At 43.0% G+C, this 22776-nt stretch overlaps 1 protein-coding gene and 1 pseudogene across 14 annotated transcripts in view; one reads left to right on the forward strand and one right to left on the reverse strand.

Annotated features, from left to right (window-relative positions):
- TIAM2 (TIAM Rac1 associated GEF 2) overlaps positions 1 to 22776 on the forward strand; it is a 262812-nt gene that overhangs the window by 177622 nt on the left and 62414 nt on the right. For 9 of the 14 annotated variants that reach the window (XM_067011043.1, XM_067011041.1, XM_067011042.1 and 6 more), the window contains 7 exons: positions 5494 to 5679; positions 6385 to 6531; positions 9250 to 9321; positions 16608 to 16769; positions 18170 to 18274; positions 18456 to 18534; positions 22534 to 22626. In XM_067011043.1, coding sequence (XP_066867144.1) covers positions 5494 to 5679; positions 6385 to 6531; positions 9250 to 9321; positions 16608 to 16769; positions 18170 to 18274; positions 18456 to 18534; positions 22534 to 22626 — 844 coding nt within the window. The remainder of the gene's footprint in view (positions 1 to 5493; positions 5680 to 6384; positions 6532 to 9249; positions 9322 to 16607; positions 16770 to 18169; positions 18275 to 18455; positions 18535 to 22533; positions 22627 to 22776) is intronic. The other 5 variants (XM_067011048.1, XM_067011053.1, XM_067011050.1 and 2 more) reach the window with 3 other exon arrangements.
- Positions 20460 to 20643, reverse strand: LOC131768106 (small integral membrane protein 30-like; annotated as a pseudogene).

Here is a 22776-nt window from a genome sequence, read left to right on the forward strand (position 1 = left end):
CTCAGGCAGAGAGGACCCGCGTAGACCACACGTGCAAACTGCCCCACCCCACCTGCCCCTGTCATCAGGCTCACCCCTGCTTGTCTGTGATGAAGGGTTTAGCTCCTCCAAGGAGCTGCCCTTGACCCCCGTTCCCACCTCGCCATCAGGCACCTTTCTGTACTCCCATAATTCTCAGGGTCTCTCTTTATCTCACACATTGTTTTGTAATGATCCCTTTGTGTATAAGGTTGCTCCCAGTACTAAATAAGAGCTCCCAAAGGGTGGGTAACTTTCTCCCCATCTGTTTCTCTGGTACTTGGTTCCAGGTTGTGAGTGGACACATCTATGTCTCCTTTCCTCTTCCCTGGGCTGGTCCCCACCCCAGCCCCTCACCAGCTCCTGGCTACTTTCCTTCAGGCTTCACTCCTTCATTTCCCAAGGAACAACCTCTCTTCTGCCTCGCTCTCCATCCTCATGGTTTCCGAGTCTACTTCTCAAGGCTCTTATCTCAGGCCAGGATCCTGTATGATTCTACAGTAACTCCGTGCGGTCAAGTTGTCTGTATCACCCACCTGATGGATGCGTGTTTAGATGCTGGGAGAGGTGAGGGAAATGGTCCAATGTCACACAGCTGTCAAGTGGCAGAGCTTGAACACAAATCTGTGCTCCTAACCAAATCAAGCCTCTCAATAAGACTTTAGTGAACCAGACTGTGCTTCACTTGCTAAGGAACCATGTGATGAATGGTTTTGTATAAAGTAGAAATTAATCCTTAATTTACTTCTTTTCATAACTTGGATTTTTCCACTTGATTTGATGGGAAATGTATTTATTATGAACGCACTGGGTGAGTGGATTTTCTAGCATGTGAATTATATCTCAAAGGGAAGAACAAAACAAAACGGATTTTCTAAACCTGTGGCTGGTTATTCTACCAGTTAACTTCAGTGTCTTCTGTGTCACTAGCTGGGTTCTTCTGCGGAGGTGGGTTTTAGTGCTTGGAAAATATTGCACGGGGGTTTTTCAACTTACTCTGCCAGAAAGGAAAAACTAATGATCTTTTAGGACCAACCTAGAAATGTACAAATGACCAAATACTGTGATTGAATGACTAAACGGCAGAAAATATTTTTCTAGGAGTTTTGGGTGTGGTAGGAATGTACTTGTCATGTTTTTTATGTATCACTTATTCATCTGTTATTTTTAGCATGAACCTTCATCTCCTTCCCCTCCCACTTTCTAGAGCAGACCACAGCCTTTCTGAGCTCATTAAATAAATATAGCTATATTAGCAATAAAGAGGAAACTTTTGCATTGCATTTGTGTCAGTGCTTAAAAATGGGAGTTTTCCTCCTCAATTTTCTGTTGATAATTTTTCTTTTACAAATGAAAGATAGTGAAAACTTCCTTTGCGTGAGTTTTCTTCATTCATGATATTTTTGTGTTTTGTGCACAGGTATTAAAGAAGTGAAAGTTCAAGCGCCATAGAAGTTGAGTTTTGATTTTCATGTCCTCATGAAATAAATGTCTGGGGCAATTATCAGTACTTGTGGAATGTAGGAAAAAGGGGGAAAAAAAAACCAGTCTTGGGTTAAAGGAATTGATTTGGGGCATTTTCATTTTTGATCATGTTAGGAAAAAATCTCCAGAAATTCCCTGATAATGAGGTTGGATAATAATGCTATTTTGGTGACGATGGTTGAAATTTACTGTGGTAGAATGTATCATAGATACAAAACTGTCTTCTATTTTCTCCCTTTCATTAAAGAAAAATGTATCCTTATCTCATCTTTTGAGGGATAAAGGGATAAAAATAAAATGTTTTTCCTTTTAGTTAACATTAAATTGGGGCTGAACTTTTGAAGATCAAGGCTGGTAGGAAATTGAGAGGCAAGACGTTCACCCAAACGACAGTGTGGATAGTCTTACATCTTCTCTGTAGAACCCCTGGGGATTTGTGGGTTAGAAATACAGTTGACAATTAGATGCAAATTTAACTGAAAGTTGCTAAGTAATTACTGGATAGTGCACAGTACCCACCTTGTGAGCGAGAGGACCAAGGGCTCGGGGGCTGCATTCTAAGTGCTTGATTGAAGCTTGTTCCTACATGTTGTTCCCATCGGGATCAGCTTTGGGCCTTGGCCAACCTGGAGGGGGCCGGCTTAGTGTGTGGCCCTGGTCAGGTCACTTCCCTCCCTGGGCCTCAGTATTCTCTGCTGAGAAATGAGGGTGTGGCGACGCTAACTCCCTTGCGAGCTCATTGCCTGTGTCCACAGACTTCCCCGGTATTACAAGGTCTGTACTGAGCTTGTGGGTCTGGCCTTTGTACTTCTCTCTTCCCTCTAAGTAACCCAGACACGTGAATCCATGTCCTCACTGGACTTTTACCTGCATATTCTCCCACATCCTTCTCTACAACTTTGGTGAGTCCGTGGACAGAAAAATCAAATATTTCATTGTTTCTTGTCCAACCACAGATCCTCATTTGAACACTCTCTCTGATTCTCTCTGTAAAGAACCGTGACCTTAAAAATAAGATAAATATTGTCTTTAAATGTGGACTAGCTGTGTGACTAATGATAGCTTACTCTGCCACAGAGCTCTGTGGGATGAAGGATGTATCAGTCAGGGTTCTCCAGAGAAACAGAACCAACAGGACGTGTGAACGATATATTTGTAAAGAGATTTATTATAAGGAGTTGGCTCATGTGAGTACAGAGATGGGTGGGCCCCAAGATCTGCAGTGAGTCAGCCAGCTACAGACCCAGGATGGCAGATGATGTGCTTTGCATCGGAAGACTGGCCGGCCGGAGACCCAGGATGGGCCAGTATTTCAGTTCCAGTCAAAAGGCAGGAAAAAGGCCGATATCCCAGTCTGAAGGACCATCGGGCAAGAGGAATTCTTCCTTGCTTGGGGAGGGTCAGACTTTTTGTTCTAGCCAGGCCTTCAACTCATTGGACGAGGCCCACCCACAGGAGGGAGGGCAGTCTGCTTTACTCTGTCTAACCCATTTAAACGTTGATCCCATCCCAAACACTCACGGGAACAGTCAGATTCGTGTCTGAGCATACATCTGGCCACCCCGTGACTCAGTGAAGATAAGCACAGGAAGCAGCATTGAAATGGAGAAGTCATAAAGTCCATTCTCATTTGCATTTTCTACTAAGTCAGATTAAAAAATTTCTCTACAGTGTGCAGTACTGATTGAGATACTAGTTCTCTTGAAACATAATCACATATATTAACAAACTTCTTGATCTTTGTGAGGTCTGCTTTGAGCTTTTGGGGTCTCCCAGCCTCTTCTTTTCTTTCTTTCAACAAACCTAAGCCTCTGAATTCATTTTCTTCCTATGAACTTACCTGCATTTTGTCCCAGGTTTTGGGTAGAGAGGTCTAGGTGTGCTGAAGATTATAAAGTGTTTCTGGCAAAATTTGAAGATTCCCTGTGTATTGCTTAGGATGGAGCTGTCTTTTCCTTCCAGTGGTGCTTTGATGTGTAGTCATTTAAATACATTCAATGATGCCTTTAAAAATCCTTGTAAACTGCAGGAGTCAGTGAAAATATGAGGGATTGTCCTCTTTCCTGACCTGTAGTGATTGGCATAGACCTGTGTTTTATTTTATTTGGTATTTTGTCTTTTTATTCCTCTGTGGATGGCATGGGCTCCTTTATTGTCTGGTATCCAATGACCCACTGTTTTTCTTTCCTTTCACACCCCCCTCCCCCTCCCCAGAACCCCTAGAAAGCATCTCATAAGCTGTTTTCACATGGAGTTATAGATGAGGGATAAGCTTTAATATACTACCCAACCTAGAAATAGCTGCATATTATTAGAAGACAAAAGAATGCGTCTAAGTTGTGGATGTTCAGGTGTCAGCTACTGAAGATATTTGTGAGACGAACTGGGAGTGTAGTTTTGCTGGGACTTATCGCTCCTGGTATGTGTAGGTTATGGTTGCAGAATGCCCATCCATTACTTGTGGAATCTAGAACTCTCTAACATGGCGAGGCCACAAAGAGATTTGCAGTTCGATTTGAACGGCCGTGTTAGTGTAGAACAGTGGCCCTCCCTCAGGCTGGGTACCAGAGTTGTCAGAGGTGCTTTTGAAGTGTCAGCTTTTCTGGACCTCATGCCTAATGAGGAGACTCCTCAGGCAGTGGAACTGGGCATTTTTCACTTGTGAAAGCCAACAGCAGGTCACGCTGGTATTGATTGAAGGCTGACGTGTGTGGGCTGCTACATCACTAGCAAGGCCATACAGCGTCTTAAATGAAGTTAAACTGCAGATTGAGATTTTCCAGTGCTCTCTGGGACTTTTGTTGTTTTGCAGACAGACTGTGACGGATCAACAAATTATTTGTTTAGACCTTGTAGCCATCATATTTCTTGTAGGTTGAAAAGTTGTGCAGTGACCTTCCTAAGAAATGGATACAGAGAACTTGGAGGGGGTCTAGGGAGCCTCCAGAATTGGTCCTGCTTTTCCCTGGGCAGAGACTGAGGGGACCGTAGTGTTAAATGTCAGAGAGCCTTCAAAACATCATTTATCCAGGATCACGGGTTGACCTGGAAAGTGTACCGTGAACGTTTCGGGTCTGTTTGGGTGCTACACTTGGCCAAACTGGAGATGCAGTTGGTGCAAATGAAATGACACAATTCTTGTACCGAGTCATTGTAAGCCTGCACTACAGACCTTCTCTTGAATTTCGAGATTGCTCTGAATTCCATGTGAAGCCCCGTTCCCCTGTTCTGTTCAGAATCCCTACGTTGGCAACTTACTAGAGCCTTTCTTCACCTATTCGTTTATGTTTAAATGAAGGTAATACTTACACACAACATGCTTTAACATTCTTGGAAGAAGGGAGAGTGGCCCCCAGAGTTTGTACTTCTTTACCAACTCGTGACTTAAATTTTGAAGAATACGTAGAAATTTCTGTTGTGTAAATAATTATATGTGTCTTAATAAAGATGTGTAGATGGTGACTCTTCTCTAATATACTTAAAATAGGAGTAAAAGCTCTGTTTGTCCTTATGCCTGAAGTCATCTGCTTGTTAGTTTAAGTCATTCTCAGAATGTACAGAAATGTGCAGCCACTTGCCTCCGTTCAGCCAGCATCTGTCTGTGTGCAGACCAGTTAATCTGATTAAGATCAGAGGCTGTGAAGTAAATGAAACAAAGTGAAATAACTGACTTTCAGTTGTGCATCCTGCCTTAAGTCAGCCTGGTTTTCAGTGCCGGAGTTCTCCGAAGGTCATGGCATGGCACTGTATTGGGACCACCGGCTTTGTTTTGTCTTTGGCCATCCTGATAAAGTACAGTGCGGTCCGACCCCATGTGTTTGGGCGGGAGGGCTTGAGACGGGGTGAGCAGGGGAAGGCTCATTTCAACCGTGCAGCAGCACCAGCTGAAATGACTTTTTCCTTAAAGTTGGTGGAAGGGGTCACGTTTTCAATTTGACCCATGAGCGCTTCTCATTTTTATTTAAATTAGTCCTATTCTTGCTTAAACAGATCCAGCAGTGGGAACAGAACCTGGAGAAATTTCACATGGATCTGTTCAGGATGCGCTGCTATCTGGCCAGCCTGCAAGGCGGGGAGTTGCCGAACCCCAAGAGCCTCCTTGCTGCTGCCAGCCGCCCCTCCAAGCTGGCCCTGGGCCGCTTGGGCGTCTTGTCAGTTTCCTCTTTCCACGCTCTGGTAAGTTTCCGAGGAAGGCTGTTCAGCGGGCGTGAAGCGGGAGCCCTGCAGACGCTCACCTTTCTCCAGCTTGTTGACATTCAGCTCTGCTGTGACTTAAGCCAGTAACTGACCAGGGCCACCCAGGGGCCAGGCGCTGGGGGAGGGATGGTGGGCGTCCCGCTGTGAAGTCCCGGCCTCCCAGCTTCTTTGCTGCTCATTCTTGGAATCCAACTCCTAAAACACAGTTATTAAATATTCACATCTGCGTCTGCCCTTCTGTCTGTTCCACCTCGTACAGTCAGGAAGGTGGAATCCCCGAGGAGTAGCAACAAGGGTGTGAAGGGCTCGCGGAAGGTTGTTTGAGCCGTTCTCCCGGGAGCCCCACTGGGTTTCCTGAAGTCGCTCCTGCGCAGGTGGCTTCTGTGGATAGTACTAGCTCGGGGGCGGGGGGGGGTGGGCGGCGGGTGGTCTGCGGGTTGTCTGCTGACTCTGCTGCCCACCCCAAAGACATGTGAATGTTGTAACTAGACGTGTTTATCCAGATAAGGGACATCTCCGTGGTGGAGGCGGTCCTGGTATGTTCAGACCTGCAGCAGCTTTGGGGGCTGCTCAGAACACGTTTATAGCAAAGCAGGGCTTTCCTCCTGTTCTAGGGCAATGGTTAATTCTCTCTGTCATCCAACTAATGGCGCCTTAAGATTTTTCTAAATGGTTTTGAATTAGGTATGTTCTAGAGATGACTCTGCCCTCCGGAAAAGAACACTCTCCCTGACCCAGCGAGGAAGACACAAGAAGGGCTTATTTTCTTCATTAAAAGGGCTGGACACGCTCGCAAGAAAAGGGAAGGAGAAAAGACCGTCTATAACTCAGGTGAGTTTGCCAGCGTGGGAGGGACAGCAGACCTAGCGGGAAATCCTGGATATGCCATAAATCATAAATGTTCATCACCCTTCAGAACGAGATAAAAGTTCCTTCCAAGGGATGCAGTCTTAGCATGGATTTTTTTTCCCCAAAGGGAAACACACAAGTTGCTCAGTCTCTTTTTGGCACTCCCAAAGGGGTAATTCACACGTTGCTCACATCTGCAGCCCATGGTAACACGAAAATTAGAATCATCAGAAAAGAAGCCTTCAGAAGTAATTGTCATAGAATTTATATTAAAGAAAAAAAGAAAGGAAGAAAGTGCTGCTGATACATGTTCCCATGTGGATGAACCTTGACAACATGATGCTAAGTGAAAGAAGCTAAACACAAAAGGCCACAGGTTTTATAACTCCATTGACATGAAAAGTCCAGGATAGGCACATCCATAGAGACAGAAAGTAACTAGTGATTGCCAAGGGCTGGGGGGGAGGCACGTAGGGAATGACTGCCAGTGGATATGGAGTTTCTTTGGGGAGTGATAAAAAAATATTCTGGAATTAGATGGTGGTGATGATTGTACAGCTTTGTAAATACACTAATAAAATAACAAAACCCCAAAGACCAACATGTAACATTAATAATAGAGTAGCAGCAACTAAATTCTATTGATGGTGCCCGACGCTTTGCTGACTTCATCTTTATGACACACAGTAGGGCGTCTTGTCATCCCGTTTTACAGACGAGGAACCTGAGACAGGGAGAGGTTGAGTCACTTGCTTTCCCCGGCTGTTCACGCAGGGGCAGGGCTGGGACTTGGTCTATCTGGATGCTGCAGCACTGGGCCATTGCTGCTGCTTAGTTTTCTGGAGGAAAGGCGGCTCTTTCAACATTTTGTCAAGTTAAAAATAGCCTGAGTGCTTGTCGTGGAAATGCGGCCCAAGGACAGTGAATTGTTTGGAGAACATTTTGAACACTCGTATCTGAAGTATTTCCTAATGCTGTTAATACAGTATGTGATAATGATTTTTATGTTGCTGAGCGATATGTTTTAGGATTATTATTTTTTGAAAGACTGTTGAAAAGGTGAGCTATCACAAAATGATCTGATCATTTAAGTGAGTTGGGAAGTGAGTTGTGATGAAGTCCAAGGAAGTTCTTGTTTTTACCTCTGACGGGTTGCTGTTATTCTGAATATGCTGGCAGAGAGGGCCACATTTTATGAACTTTATTTTTTAATTTTATATGGATACGCACATTTGATTGTGCATTAACAGTTCTGTGAAATGGGTGAGTAACAGGGATAGAATCAAGTTCTTTGACCCGTCTGTAATCCTAAAACAATAAAGCTGGAGGTGTATTGACATGACTTGATTGATTGAAAGAGGGCAAACTCACATGGAATCTCTTTTACTTGGCCACTGTTTTTGTATACTCACGATTGGAAAGAATATCACGTTTAAAAATTGTGGTTCTGGACTTCCCTGGTGGCGCAGTGGTTAGGAATCCGCCTGCCAATGCAGGGCACGTAGGTTCGAGCCCTGGTCCAGGAAGATCCCACGTGCCGCGGAGCAACTAAGCCCGTGAGCCACGACTGCTGAGCCCACATGCCACAACTACTGAAGCCCGTGCGCCTAGAACCCATGCTCCGCAACAAGAGAAGCCACCGCAATGAGAAGCCCACGCACCACAAGGATGAGTAGCCCCTGCTCGCCGCAACTAGAGAAAGCCTGCTTGTGGCAACAAAGTCCCAGCGCAGCCAAAAAAATAAATTAAATAAATACATTTGTAAAAAAAAAAAAATTGTGGTTCTATTTGTACTTTAGTTGTGAAAGTAATCATTTGTTGGTTATAAATGGAAACGTATTTCTTCCTTATAGACTATAGTTAACTGTAAATCATTGGCTAATGCTGGGCTTATGTTTTTGAATTCAACTTCTATGAAGTTTAAATAATGTCTTTGAGGCAAATTCTGATTTTAATCAAGGTAGCCAATTCTGTATAATGAAATGACAACAATAAATATCTTGATAATTTGCTTATACAATGTTGACATTTAGCAATTAGATATGACCCTAATATGGTCTTTACCCCATCATATGTAGTAAATGCCCTTAATGTAAGATTTCTTGAGAAGTAAAAGCATTTGGTTGAACATTTCTGTTTTCAAAAGATATGACACTGGGATTTATATAACTGAATGCAGTTGAGGTAGTAGGTATCCGTAAATGTGTAAATGGTCTGTTTGTTAAGTTTAGTATTCTACTACAAAATCTAGAAGAAAAAGATTGGAAAAAGTAAAGGAAATTATTCCTAGTTCCTCTACCCAAACACAGCCACTTTTAATATTTAGCTTTATTTCTTCCCAATATTTCTTCTTTGCACATTAAAAAACAGTTATAAGCTTGATTTTGGTGGCTTTTCCAACTTTGATTTCTACATCTTCAGAAATGTGTACTTCTTGGTAAAAGCAGCATCAAGAATATCCAGGATGACTTGAATAATACATATCAAAGAAAAGTAAAATATGTAACCATATGGGAAGAAAAAAAGCAACTTTAAAGTTAAAACTTTAAATGTAGTAGAGTAGTAGATAGTACACATTGCAACACGAAGATCTTATCAAATGTCATAGACCTTAAATTTTTCAATATTGAGAAAGGGTAGCTGCCAAACAAATATTGCAGAGCCATTTCATTAGTCTTTTTTTTCCCTCCTGCCTATCAGATATTTGATTCAAGTGGCAGCCATGGATTTTCTGGAACTCAGCTACCTCAAAGCTCCAATAACTCCAGTGAGGTAAAACGTTGCCATAGACGGCAGCCATCTTATTTTTACTTGGATGACACAAATGCTAAGTTAATGAGGGGATGCTAGTTCTGAATCTTTACCTGAATCTGTTGAAAATACTGTAAAGTTAGAACTCAGATGGTCCCGAGTAAGTAAAAGAGGTTTTCAGAATGCCAAGTATTTTTGAAGGTATCTAAACTCATGATAATTCCGTCTTCAAAGTGGTATAGCTAGACTAAAGCAACTTTAGTTCAAAATAGCAACTTTCATTTATTTGTCCCCTATTCCTCAGCAGTTCTTGCCATCATCTGAGAGTTTGGTGAATCCAAACTTTCATTTTCCTCTCAGGGTGTCAGGGGACTTCACACACATATTACATCACGCTGCGAATCAGTAGCCTTTGGTGTTGTCCTCAGTGGAGCTGAATACAGGGGCCCTGTCGAGTCCCCAGGACAGCTTCTGACCGAGTAAATCCTCAGAACCATTTCTGAATGGAATTCTGGAGTAGGGTGAAGGTGGTCTGGGTGAGCTCAGGCCTCTACTTTGTGTCTTTTTCAAAGACACAAAGCTGTGTCTCCCCTTAAAGCTGTGTTTCATGTTATGATCTATTTCTCTTATCATGTGCTTCACCAAATCATTTCCTCTTAGGTTTTATGTCCAGTAAACCTCTAAACTCTTTGTTGAGGTTGAAACATGATTTTACGGCTTGGACAAAAAATGTGCTCTTGCAGAAGTAGGCAGTATTTTACTTAACAAATTAATTGGGATAATTCAGTGAATTGGCCATAGTTTGAAAAATCTGAGGAATGGTGGAGTGTTAGACCCAGTGATGGGTCTGGGGGGAGGTGAGTGAGGAACTTTCTGGTGATCCTAAAATATACACCATAGACAGCTACCTCTTCTGCCTCCATGGGAGGTTGGCCCAACTGTGGGTGCTGAGCACGGGCTCAGTTCCATGGTTATTGTAGAGACCACTCGGTGGGGGGGGCAACTCTGCCCGAGCTGTCCTGAAATGGGATAGAGAACCTCTGCTCAGAACCCTACCCTGACCTCCCACTCACAGAGGTCAGGGGCTGCCAGAGGGCAGGTCATGAGATGGGGTGCCTGTGTGCGGAGGCTGTGTTGTGGGCACTGCTTCTGGCTGGTCTCTGCGCCCTCCTTTGGCCAGCTTTGGCCAAACGGGGCCCTGAGGAAGCCAGATCCATACCTTCCTTTTTTATAAAACATACCATCAAAATGGCAGACTTTTCATAATGGATAATTTCCATTCCCTGTCCCTTTATTTCTATATACATGCAGAGCTTATTTCAAAATCAAAATACACTGTCCACCAGGGATTTTACTTCCTTAAAAAAGTTATTTCACTATTATTCACTTGGTTCTTACAATCTTTTATGGTTAGGCACCCCACCAAGTGTATATGTCATGTCTCCCAAGCGCACTTGTAACTAGGGCCCTGGGTTGTGTGTGTGTTCTCAATCCATGGCTCACTGCTAAGGATATAATATTGCTTAATAAATTTGCCTATTAATTGTCTATATCAGATGTAGCCCTTTAATGGTTGAGAAGAGCTGTTTGATCTGCACTGAAAACCCATACTTTTCTTATGTCTTCCAGCATTAAATAACCATTTAAAATTCCTACTTCGAGAGTTTAGAAATTGTATCATCAAAGCGCCATCTATTAACAGAACTTATGTTAGACTTTGAAAATAAATTTTTGCTAAAATAGCCATTAATGGTCAGAATTAAGCTTAGTGTTTATTTAAATTGGGCTTTAATTACCAAAATGATCTCCTTGTGATTTAATTGACAAGGCCCACTGGCGCTGGAACGAGTGAGAGGAGAGAATGATTGCATCCTTTTTTTTTTTTAGGTGTATGTATTTAAACATTTATCCCTATTTGTTTTAACTAAACATTGCTTCTGCTGTAGCAACAGTGAAGAAATTCCTTTGACATATAGGGCTCTTTTAATGGTGTGTTTATCATTTCTGTACTGTAGTACTCAGATAACTACGTTTAAGTGAGTTGCAGCTAGACTGAAGGGTATTTGGTTTTTTTATGTCTCTGGGACTTAAAATTCTGCCTGTAGCCGGTTGAATAATTAATATTTCAGTCCACTAGTTTTCCTTTGCTAATCGTTCTTGGAGAATATTTGTAACTTGCACACAACGTCTGTTTGTAAACAGTGTATCATGTCCCTTAGCGTTACACAGAAAGGCAGTCATTCCTGAGTGCTGGCAGGGAGGAGGGGTCACGGGTATTTAAGAATATTCCATTCTGATCGGTGCGTCATGTAACAGTCCAACAGTGAGTCACCCTAATTTGAAATCTGTTAAGGTTGGAATAAGGCCAGTCTTATTTGAGCATTTTTTAAAGGACACTGTGACCAGCCCCAAACGAAAGCTTTTCCTAGGGTACTTCTTGGTGAGTAATAATGAGTCTTAATCAACATTCGAAGGGAAATGTTTGTTATGGAGATTGTGGCAACAAATCCCTGACGGCAGCTACCCCAGAAGCTTCGCTGCAGTTGCTGTGGAGCCCTGGGCCTTGGCTCTCTCTCCTGGAAAATTGGCTCGGGGTGTCCCAACTTTCTGCGGCACTGAGTGAATGAAGTATTGTCACATCAGTCGTTAGCTCCAAACTGGAAAAAAAAAAACAACCCGCTAATGTTGGTTTTTTTAAATGGAAGCTGTGAATGAAACCGCTTACTCTTGACCATAACTCTGGTCTGTTTAAATAGAACATTTAGTCTGGAAGCGTACATGACATCCGTACGTGCACGGATGGATAGTACATAGATAGGTCTCTGTTTCCCTTTCATATCAACTGGTGTTTGGGCCTCGGCCCAAGAAGGAAATAGACACCACGTCCTCTGTGACATTTTGCTGTTGTTAAGACAGCCAAGCATAACTCCTTTTGTGTTCTCTTCTCCCCTCGCTTGCTAATAGACCTCCTTTGATCAGCCTCTGTGCTGGGGCCCCTTTGTGACAGCTGGATTGTGATTTTGCTGCTCGCTTCCCTGCACTGATCCAGGCAGTAATTATGAGCCATTTGATCCAAAAGCATCTGCTGTGAGAACCCACGTAGTTGCAATTTTCTCTCCTTGAGGCACACGGGGCAGAAGTAATTTGACATGTGCTTTCAAGGACCATTAATATGATAGTAATAAGACATGCTTCTGTAGAAGTTGCCCATTTGCAAACCTTAACTGTAGTGGCCGCAGTGGCCTTGGCTGCAGTTCAGTGAGGTTGCATTTCGTGCGTGGCCACTCAGCGCTGGACCACGCGGTGGTCTGGGCGCCCGTAGTCACCATGATTCTCCAGGGTTTTGAAACAAGCGGTGATTCTCATGCAGTTCTTTATAGTGGCCATTGTTGAATTACGGTGGTCAGGCCTACTATAGTGTAATTCCACAGTCCACACTGAACTTCAACAAAGATCTTTTAGGGACTTCCCTGGTGGTCCAGTGGTAAAGAATCTGCCTTGCAATGAGGGGACACAGGTTCGATCCCTGGTTGGGGAACTAAGATCCCACGTGGTGCGGGGCAACTATGCCCGTGTGCTACAACAGAAGAACCCACAACGAAGATCCGGCATGTCTCAACTGAGACCTGACACAGCGAAAGATAAATAAATAAAATTTAAAAATATTTTTAAAAATTTTAAAAAAAGATCTTTTACATTGTTTATGGCTCTTTACAGTTTATGCAGTACCTTCAAATGCCATTCCTCACACCAGTCTCCTGATTTCTCCATGAGGCTGGCGTGCTTTAGCCCCTTGTAAAGGTGAAGAAATAGAAAGAAGCCCAGAGACATGAGATCACCAGCCCTGACAAGACTGGGGTTTGCAAACCACATTGTCTGTTTACTATATTTTTTGCTGTTTCGTTTGTCTTCTCCGGGAACTGGAAACCCTGAACAGGCTGATTGGAAACTAATTCTGTGGGGAGGGAGAGATGGAGTGGGTGGGAGATGCAGCGGTCTCAATAGAGGTAGCCAACCGGGGACTTCTGGGTGGGTGGTTAGAAGATTAATTTAGTGAAGCACCTTTAAGGCTAAGCAGAGAAAGTTTTCCAGATACATCAACTTGCTGGGCTTATTTTCACGATTCCCTGTTCCTTTTATGAAAAACGATGTCAGAGGATATCTTATCTGGTTTATTGAAAATAAAGCATGTGATTTCAGCATGGATAACATTGACCCTTGAGGGAATCAATCCAGTTTTTCTCTCCACGTGGGTACATCTTCCAACAGCCTAGGAGATCTGTAAGCACCAAGTAGCCTTTTCTTTTTCTAGTTCTAATTAATCAGTTCTACATCCTCACTGCTTCCTTTGAATAGCCGGATTTTACCTTTCTTTAATTGCGTACATTTCTAAGGGGTGTGTGTGAGATGCACAGGAAAAAAATTACACATAAATGTTCACTGTAGGATCTCTTGAGAGGATCTGAACCTTCCATGGCTTTGGCTTTGATAGGCATCTTCTCATTTGTCCTTCAGCTGATCTTAGGACCACAGTGTAGACTCAGAAAATGATTCCTCAGAGCACTTGTAGGCCCAAAACCTTGTTTAATCGAATAGAATATGAACATCTCTTTTGTCCTTTGCATCTCTTAGTTTGCCTGCACACTTTTCCCTAGCCTAGAACTTCTTCCCCTTCAGTAATCCGCTCTTAGTTCTTTTTCTTGAAACTTCAGGGAGGATTAAGAACTTGACACAGTGTAAATAGATTCAAATCGGATACTGAAAATGGACAGCTTTACCTTCCAAGCCTCTGTGTGACTGTGAATTTCTCGTTGCATCCAATTCAACATCCATGGCTTGGGAATGTTCTGGGTGCAGGACACACTGAGTGGAGGGCTGAAAGAGACTGAGAATGAGAAAGACGGAGCCTCTGTTGTCATTCATCTCAGCACCTGGGGGCGTGGGAGCAGCCTAGAAACGAGTGGGCTGGGCTTCACTAAGTGCTGTCCCGGGACATTGGGGTGTAGATGCGTCTGAGTGGAATTGGGGCTAGGGGGCGAAGAGAGCAGGAGACACACTTCACAAGTGGGGGGCATAGTGTTTGAAATAAGGTTGAAAGGTATATGTGGTTTCAGCGCGGCTGTGAGGAGGGTAAAGCAGGTGAAGGAAGTGGAGGTGACCAGGGGTCTGGAGGCAGGAGAGCTGCTGCTTTGTGCAGGTGTCAGGGGAGCCAGAACGTGGGGTGCGTCCAGAATAACGCCAGAGAGTCCAGGAAGTTGGCTTGTGCCCATTTTGCGAGAGGTAACTGACTGTGGGGCTGGCATTTCTGTAGTGCAGTGGCGGGGGCCAGAGGCTCGAGCCCAAGTTCCAGGGTTCAGATCCCCACAGAACGACAGTCACAGCTTACCGTGGGAGTTTGGGCAAGTTTCTAGAATTTTCCGAGCCTCATGATTCTCACTTGTTAAATGGAGGGTTGGGACAGTGCCTACCTCAGAGGGTGGTGAACGGTGAGTGAACTGGCAATGTGTAGTATGGTCTCTCTGGGATGGACAGGAGGGCAGGGGAGGGTAGTTGTGAATTTGTGTTTCCCCGTCCCTCCCCCAGGGGTCCATCCTAGATCACGCCTTTCCTGTTCTGCTCTAAAAGTGCAGACCTGAAATTGCTTTGCAGTGGCAGGACGATTCGACTTCCTCTTGGACTGGCTCTTTGTGGTTTCTTACTCCACAGTGACCTCTGCTGGGGTTTTCGTTTGATTCTGAGCAAGCGTAGCTTGAAAGGCGGGGTCTGCGCCTTTAAGGCAGTACCTGCTCCTTGCTGATGCACGCGGTTGAAGTCACTGCTCAGATGAGTAGAAGTGCCTGGAGGTTTATTTAATCAGAGAAGAAAATGTGACCCACGTGAGATGGGACCGTACAGGGGAAACTGGTGTCCATGCTGGTTCCCTGTGTCCTTGGCTCCGGGCACCTACTCCTCTGTCTGTCTGTCTGTCTGTCTCTTTATTTTCCTTTTGCTTTGGCACGTGAGGTTCATTTTCGTTCTAGGCTGTGATCATCTTTCCAGGAAAATGTACAGAAAGTGACAGATCCAGAAATGCCACTTTAAAGATGAGCCGGCACCACATTTAAAAAGACAACACAGGAAGATTGATTCTTCCCTTTCTTTGCCTAAACCTGTTTTAAAAATTTTTATTTTATTTCTTTACTGTATGTATTCTAGTATTTTGATCCTATACAGGAGGATCTTTTGCTTTGTGGTTTTTAAAAAATGCATAGAATTCAAAGTAAAGTCAAGCACCAATGACAACTTTAGTGTATGATACGTGGGATATAATAATGTGATAGTGTTGGATGTGAATGTAACATTTTCTGGTGTGTAAGATGTTTTGACTTCTGTGATCTCCTTTGCTCACAAAATTTGTATTGTTAATTAATAAACTTAAGCAGTTGTATTATATTAACAGTATCCCCTCTTACAAAATAGAAGTCAAGGCTCAGCAAGGGAAACGTCCTGTCCTGCTGCTGGTGAAGTGGTAGAGTTTGTGACTCGAACATCAGGCTTTTGATTTAAATCCCCAAGTCTTGTCTTTACCATCAGACTAATGTGAGAACCTAAGCAGAGGGAAACATTTCTGAGTTGCTTAATAAATGTTATTTATTTTGTTTATAAATTGTAGAAGTACATATTAGCATGAGGTCATGGGTTCCTGTGATGATGACGTTTAGGAAACAAAACTTCCTTGGGAAAAGTTTGTGAAAGGTGGTATGGTTGGGGATGATTTCTAAAAGTGTGTCTACATGTGAAAACGCTGAAGGATGGAAAACCATGTAGCCCAGGATTAGGGGTTAATTTAAAAAAACAAGTAGAAACAAGAGAGAAGAGAAACGTGCTTGGATTCAGTTAAACACAGTTCGTGGTTAGAATGCAGGCGGGTGTCAGAGGCAGTGCATGAGAGTGTATCTGAAATTCACTGCGTTCCCGGCTTTGATGCAGATTTCACGGTGCCCCGGTCAGCCGGCAATTTCTCGAGCAGTAAGAGTAGATACTAAGCAGCCCGTCAGTGACTGCAGTCTTGTAACTTGGGCTAAGGCATAGTGGCTAGAACTCGGGAGGAGGGGTTGACTGACTTCGCTCAGCCTCCCAGGGCTTCAGTTGCGCGTGGGTTAAACAAATGAGGAAATCCCAGGCCCGTCTGCCCCAGAGGGTCCTGAGAAGCCAGGATGCGAGGAGTGTGAAATGGCTAACTAGAAATTAAGGGGACGTTTTTCCCAATAGTTTCCGTCATTTGCTTATCAGGTCTGTCCACCTTTTCCTTTGGGATCTAAAAACAGGTGGAGGATCTGCTGCACAGATACGGGTCAGCAGTAGATCGCGTTCCCCGAGACGGCTCCTGGGAGAGCCAGGCTGACGTTCACTTTCAGGATCATCAAGCCGTGACCGTGATGATCAAGCCGGAACACAGAGTAGAAGATATTCTGACCTTGGCGTGCAAGGTAGTGGATCTCGCGGTAGAAATATACTCCTGAATGGAAATAATCGTTAACATTGCCCTCCGGTGCCTTCTAAATTTGCGTGGTGTTTAAGACCTCGCTTTTCTACACGAAGGAACCAGTGAACATATTTGTTAATTAACACATTAATTATTAGCACTCTCTTCCTTCGTGTCTTAGAAGGATAAGTCATGACCCCTTGCCTTCATGAAGAACCTGAGCTATCTTACTGGCATTCTATATGTACCTCTATATCTGGGATAGTTATGAAGGCTGTTGTTATTTAGGGTACTTAGAGATGATGCTCTATGAGAAAGTGGTGTAAACTTGGAATTATTTGGATTTGATCCTAAATAGTTTTATCAAGTTTCTCCAGATTAAATGAGTTACTTGGTACCATCCACAGTTGCTTCCTGGAGATTGTTATGCGATGGTGTTTTATTCATTATTCAAACTGGGTTTTGTTTTGAAAAGGAAGTTTGTGATACATTGTCAAGAGAGCCCTCTGAGATCCAGGAAACTGACTCAGCAGCATCAGATCAGATGCTTTCAGGCCACCAGATGGCGCAGTAGAGCTGAAATATTTTTAAGTTTGCAGAGAAAATGCAAATGCATGAAATGGTGAAAAAAAGTCATATAGAGTTTGGTAACTCTTTACCACGAACACTGACTTACTAGATCATCGTTCATTTCAGTCCTCCTTTGTCACTTTGACTTATGCCTCAGGATTCCAGACATTTTTACACGCAGGTTATAATCATGAATTTAATTTCCTTTCACTCTGTTACGTCAGGTGTTTATTCAGACAGCAAACAGTATTGTTCGATAGCAATGATATTACTTATTAAGTTGGTAAGTATTCTCATAGAGGAGGTCAGAAGTAGTGGGTGAATTAGACCCAGTTAGAACAGAGGCCTGAGATGATTTGTCATTGTTGAAAATGTGTCTGAGAGAGAATGTGTGCGTGTTTACACCTTTCCTCGTGAAAAGTGGTTGGAATAGGAAATTCCTAATTCTGAAGTCTGTAGAATATGAGATGGTTGACATTTCACGAATTTCCCTACTTCAGTAACAGGAAACAACTTAAAGTTAGGTACAGTCAATCTATAAAAAGAGAGCACTTGCTGATGATGAGATATATTCTACTATCAGATATCTATGACCATACTTCTTCAAGTTACCTCTCTTGCTTTTAGTGATAAGTGGTATCATTTAGAGAAAACCTTAAAAATAATAATTTGTCCCTTTTTTTCTTTTTTGCATACTTAAATTTGAGCTCTTATGTAGATTTAAACTCAGCAAATTATATATTTCTTTTAGAAGTTTCCACTTTGATTTTCAATGAACAGTGATGCATTTAGAAAGAACATTTAACATCTGAATAATTGTCTTTTTCTCTGTAGATGAGGCAGTTGGAACCCAGCCACTATGGCCTACAGCTTCGAAAATTAGTGGATGAGAGCGTTGAGTACAGTGTTCCTGCACCGTATGAATATATGCAAGAGCAGGTGAGTGGGCTTTGGCTTCAGAAAGGGACATCTGAACCCCATCTGTGGCCCCTTAACTTTAAAGATACGTAATCTGGGGGGAAAATTCTGTTTAAATTGGCGTCTAGTTTGGAAACAATCAAAATACATTTCCAGATATTATGACCTCAAATCCTCTGATTTTGGTTTTTACCTTTTGTAGGTTTATGATGAAATAGAAGTCTTTCCACTAAATGTTTATGACGTGCAGCTCACAAAGACCGGGGGTGTGTCTGACTTCGGTAAGGATAAGGAACACGCTCATCAGAGAACTGTCAGGTCCATCCTTGCCTAGCTTGCCCGAGTATCTTTGGACCTAATATTTTTTTCTTTACATTTTCAGAAACTATGACAATAGTTTCTGAGCTTCCTTTCTCTTTCTTCATTTCTGTTTATTTATATTAGTGGGCTAAAAAGGTATGTATTACTATTAGGGAAAAATGCCAAAGTAATTAAAAGGAATGAATGTAAAAATTGAAGAGAAATTTGAAACGATGGTGATAATAACAACACAATGGATTTGTAGCATGCTGGGGGCGGTTCCAAGCTGATTAACTTCTGATTCATGGAACAGTTCTTTTTGTCTCAGTGTCTTTGCTCTTAGCTTTTCACCCACCTTGACGGCTCCCCTCATTTCTCCCTCCCCCAATCCCTCCTCTCTGAGTGTGTGAATCTGACCTGTCCTTCAAGAACTAACTAAAAGTCTGACTTTCTTGAAGAAGCCTTATCTGATTGCTTTGCCTTCAGTTTAACAATTAAGGGTCAGTGTTACCCAAATCACTTCATAGCATTTATTCATTTAACGTACATAATGGGTTTATATTTACTAAATATCGTATACTTCTCACCATGGAGATGTTACTCAGTTAATAATAAAGATTGTTTTTGTTAAGCATTAAATCTCGGGCTTTCCTGGTGGCGCAGTGGTTGAGAGTGCGCCTGCCGATGCAGGGGACACGGGTTCGTGCCCCGGTCTGGGAGGATCCCACGTGCCGCAGAGCGGCTGGGCCCGTGAGCCGTGGCCGCTGGGCCTGCGCGTCCGGAGCCTGTGCTCCGCGATGGGAGGAGCCACAGCAGTGAGAGGCCCGCGTACCAAAAAAATAAAAAAATAATAAACATTAAATCTCTTCTCCATTTCTTTTTTTGTTTGTTATTTTAAATAACTTTATTTATTTATTTATTTTTGGCTGCGTTAGGTCTTTGTTGCTGCACGCGGGCTTTCTCTAGTTGCGGTGAGCGGGGGCTGCTCTGCGTTGCGGTGCATGGGCTTCTCATCACGGTGGCTTCTCTTGTTGTGGAGCATGGGCTCTAGGTGTACAGGCTTCAGTAGTTCTGGCTCGTGGGCTCCAGAGCGCAAGCTCAGTAGTTGTGGCGCACAGGCTTCAGTAGTTGTGGCACGTGGGCTCAGTAGTTGTGGCTCTCAGGCTCTAGAGCGCAGGCTCAGTAGTTGTGGCACACGGGCTTAGTTGTTCTGTGGCATGTGGGATCTTCCCGGACCAGGGCTTGAACCTGTGTCCCCTGCATTGGCAGGTGGATTCTTAACCACTGCGCTACCAGGGAAGCCCCTCTTCTCCATTTCAATGTCAATATAAAGTATTTTTTTTACATTGAACCTTTTCTCCATTTCAGCATTATATACATCGAATGTGTTTTACTAAACTTTTTCCCCCACGAAGAGATGTTTTATTTTTTGACCAGCTGTATTTCATATCTAGGTGCAGTATTAACTTGGGAGATAACAAAACAAAAATCCATTAAAAATATGGAGAAAAGACTCCTCAGTGATGCAGGAGGCCGTGATTATAACTGAACAGTGACAGTTTCCTAGGATTCTGGGCAAGAGTCTTCTTATTCCTATTGAGAATTCTGAAGCTATGAAATGTTACTTATGCAAAGTTCAGCCATCTCACTTCTTTGACCTTCTTTCTAACTAGCAAATGCAAATTACAGACAGCATTTTTCAGTGCATTCTTTGTTGTGAAGAAAACGTTTTGTTTTCCATTTAACATGGGATATCAATTTGTTCCTATTTATAGGGAAATAACCAAGACCATGAAACTACCCTATTTACTGTTTCTTCGGAACTTTCAGACACCAAAGCTCAGTTCTGAACCTCAATAGCACAAAGGTTTTCAGGGCAAGGTTTGATTCAGGAGGCCCTTCAAAGTCACATCTGTCCATTTCTCTTTCGTGCATACACCCCCAAACAAGCACAAGTGCCTGTAATGCTGAGAACCACACCTAACCAAGAGAGCGATTGCGTCTCTGGCTTCTGCTTTTGGTGCTGCAACAGGCAGCACGAAAAGCAATGAAAAGAGGACTAGGAACAGTCGTGTTGAAACTGAGATCATGAAGTTGAGATCTGGAGGTGACTGGTTCTTGCAGGTTGAAGGTTTCAAAGAAAGTGGTATTTGTTTAATTCTATCAGTTCAGGATGCTGAGGCTAAGAGGTTCCACGTGACAGCGCCTTCAAGGAAGCAGGCATTCACTTCGTAGCATTTAATCCTTGCATTTCTGTCTGTCTGTGTTTAAACTTGGCTTTGAACTCTTTATGGACTGTGCTCGTGTCTTAAAGTTCCTTCCTATCCTTTTGCCTTTTACCACTTGATGATTATATAATGGTCAGTAAATATCTCCATAGAAAGATTATTTCGCGTTAGATATATTGACATAATTATTTTCCTTTAAATGACTCAAGCCGATTAAATCCTAGTCATTGTAATATGTTACGATTTCCGTTTTATGATTTGTTCTTTTTTTACCTGATAAAATTGACATGTTCTTTGTTTCTTAATTTTACGTCATCTGATTGGTCCAAGTGTTATGTTGGTTTTTCCTCTGAAGCCCACTGAGCATTTTGTCTCTGTTTCTATCGGTCTTTACTCTCCACAGTCCCCATTGATGAATCTTCTTTGCATTTGAATGACTGAAGGAAGATACTTGCAAAGATACTTTTTGGTGACCACAGTCTTCTGGGCTCTGCCTGAGCACAGAAGAAACGGGGGACATGCCTTTCTTCCTATCGTCAAGGAACGCCCAGTATTATGGGACCAAGACATGGAAACGTGTGTTCCCACCAAGGAATCACAGACAAGGGCATGGAGTACAGAGGGCAATGCATTCAGAGAAGGGCCGTCTCTGCTGGTTGTCTCACGTAGTCCTATTTAGGGCGAGCGTTTTTCCACCTACTTAAATAGCCCCATGTAGAGTTGTTTCTGAACAAATACTTTGTATTGAAGCGAACTCAATTTATATTATTTTATTTTTTATTTATTTATTTATTTTTTGTGGTACGCGGGCCTCTCACAGTTGTGGCCTCTCCCGTTGCAGAGCACAGGCTCCGGACGCGCAGGCTCAGCGGCCATGGCTCATGGGCCCAGCCGCTCTGCGGCATGTGGGATCTTCCCGGACCGGGGCACGAACCCACGTCCCCTGCATCAGCAGGCGGACTCGCAACCACTGCGCCACCAGGGAAGCCCCCTCAATTTATTTTAATAAGACTATTTTATGTCTCAACTTTTTAAAAATTAAAAAAAAAATTTAAATTGCGGTAAACTACACATAACATAAAGTTTACCTTCCTAACAGTTGTTAAGAATGGTTAAAATGACAATTCAGCGACATTACACACATTCATATTGTTGCGTCACCACTAGCAGCATCTATTTCCAGAACTGTTTGTGTCTTGCAAAACCGGGACTCTGAAACAGTAACTTCCTGTACCTTCTTCCCTCAGCACCTGGCAACCAACCTTCTATTTTTTTGTCTCTATAAATTTGACTGCTCTAGTCCCTCATATAAGTGAAATCATACAGTATTTGTTCTTTTGTGGCTGGCTTGTTTCATGTAGCGTAATGTCCTCAAGGTTTGCGTTGTAGTGTGTGTCAGAATTTTCTTCCTCTTTCTGAGCGAAGGTATTCCATTGCACGTCTCGACCACGTTCCGTTTTTCCTTTCCTCTGTCCATGGACAGTTGGGTTGCTTCCACTTTCTGGCTGTTGTGAATAATGCTGCTCTGAACATGGATATATTGTCTCAACTTTTGAATAAGGCTGTGCACTCATTTTTCTTATACCTTTAGATCTGACACATTTTTCTGCCCCTGCTAGATATCAAAATAATTGTAATTTAGACTTTCTAAACATACCATACTTATGAGGACAGATCGTCAAGGAAGTACTGCCCATTGATTTAGTGTGTGATGAGTTTAGACTTGTTCTCTCCTTTTATTTTCATTCCCAGGGTTTGCAGTGACCGCGCAGGTGGACGGGCACCAGCATCTCAGCCGCATTTTTATAAGTGATGTTCTCCCGGATGGCCTGGCATATGGGGAAGGTCCGTGTGGCTCACGGTGTCTCTGTTCTCTCTGAATTCTGTGCAGTGCAGTGCAGTCTGGCTAGTGAAATTTTCTTATGATTTTGTCAGAGAACAATTTCTCCTAGAATTTTAAAGAAGGTCAACTTAATAGTTGAATTGAAAACGCAT

Source organism: Kogia breviceps, chromosome 13, assembly GCF_026419965.1.
Source record: "Kogia breviceps isolate mKogBre1 chromosome 13, mKogBre1 haplotype 1, whole genome shotgun sequence".
NCBI lineage: Eukaryota > Metazoa > Chordata > Mammalia > Artiodactyla > Physeteridae > Kogia > Kogia breviceps.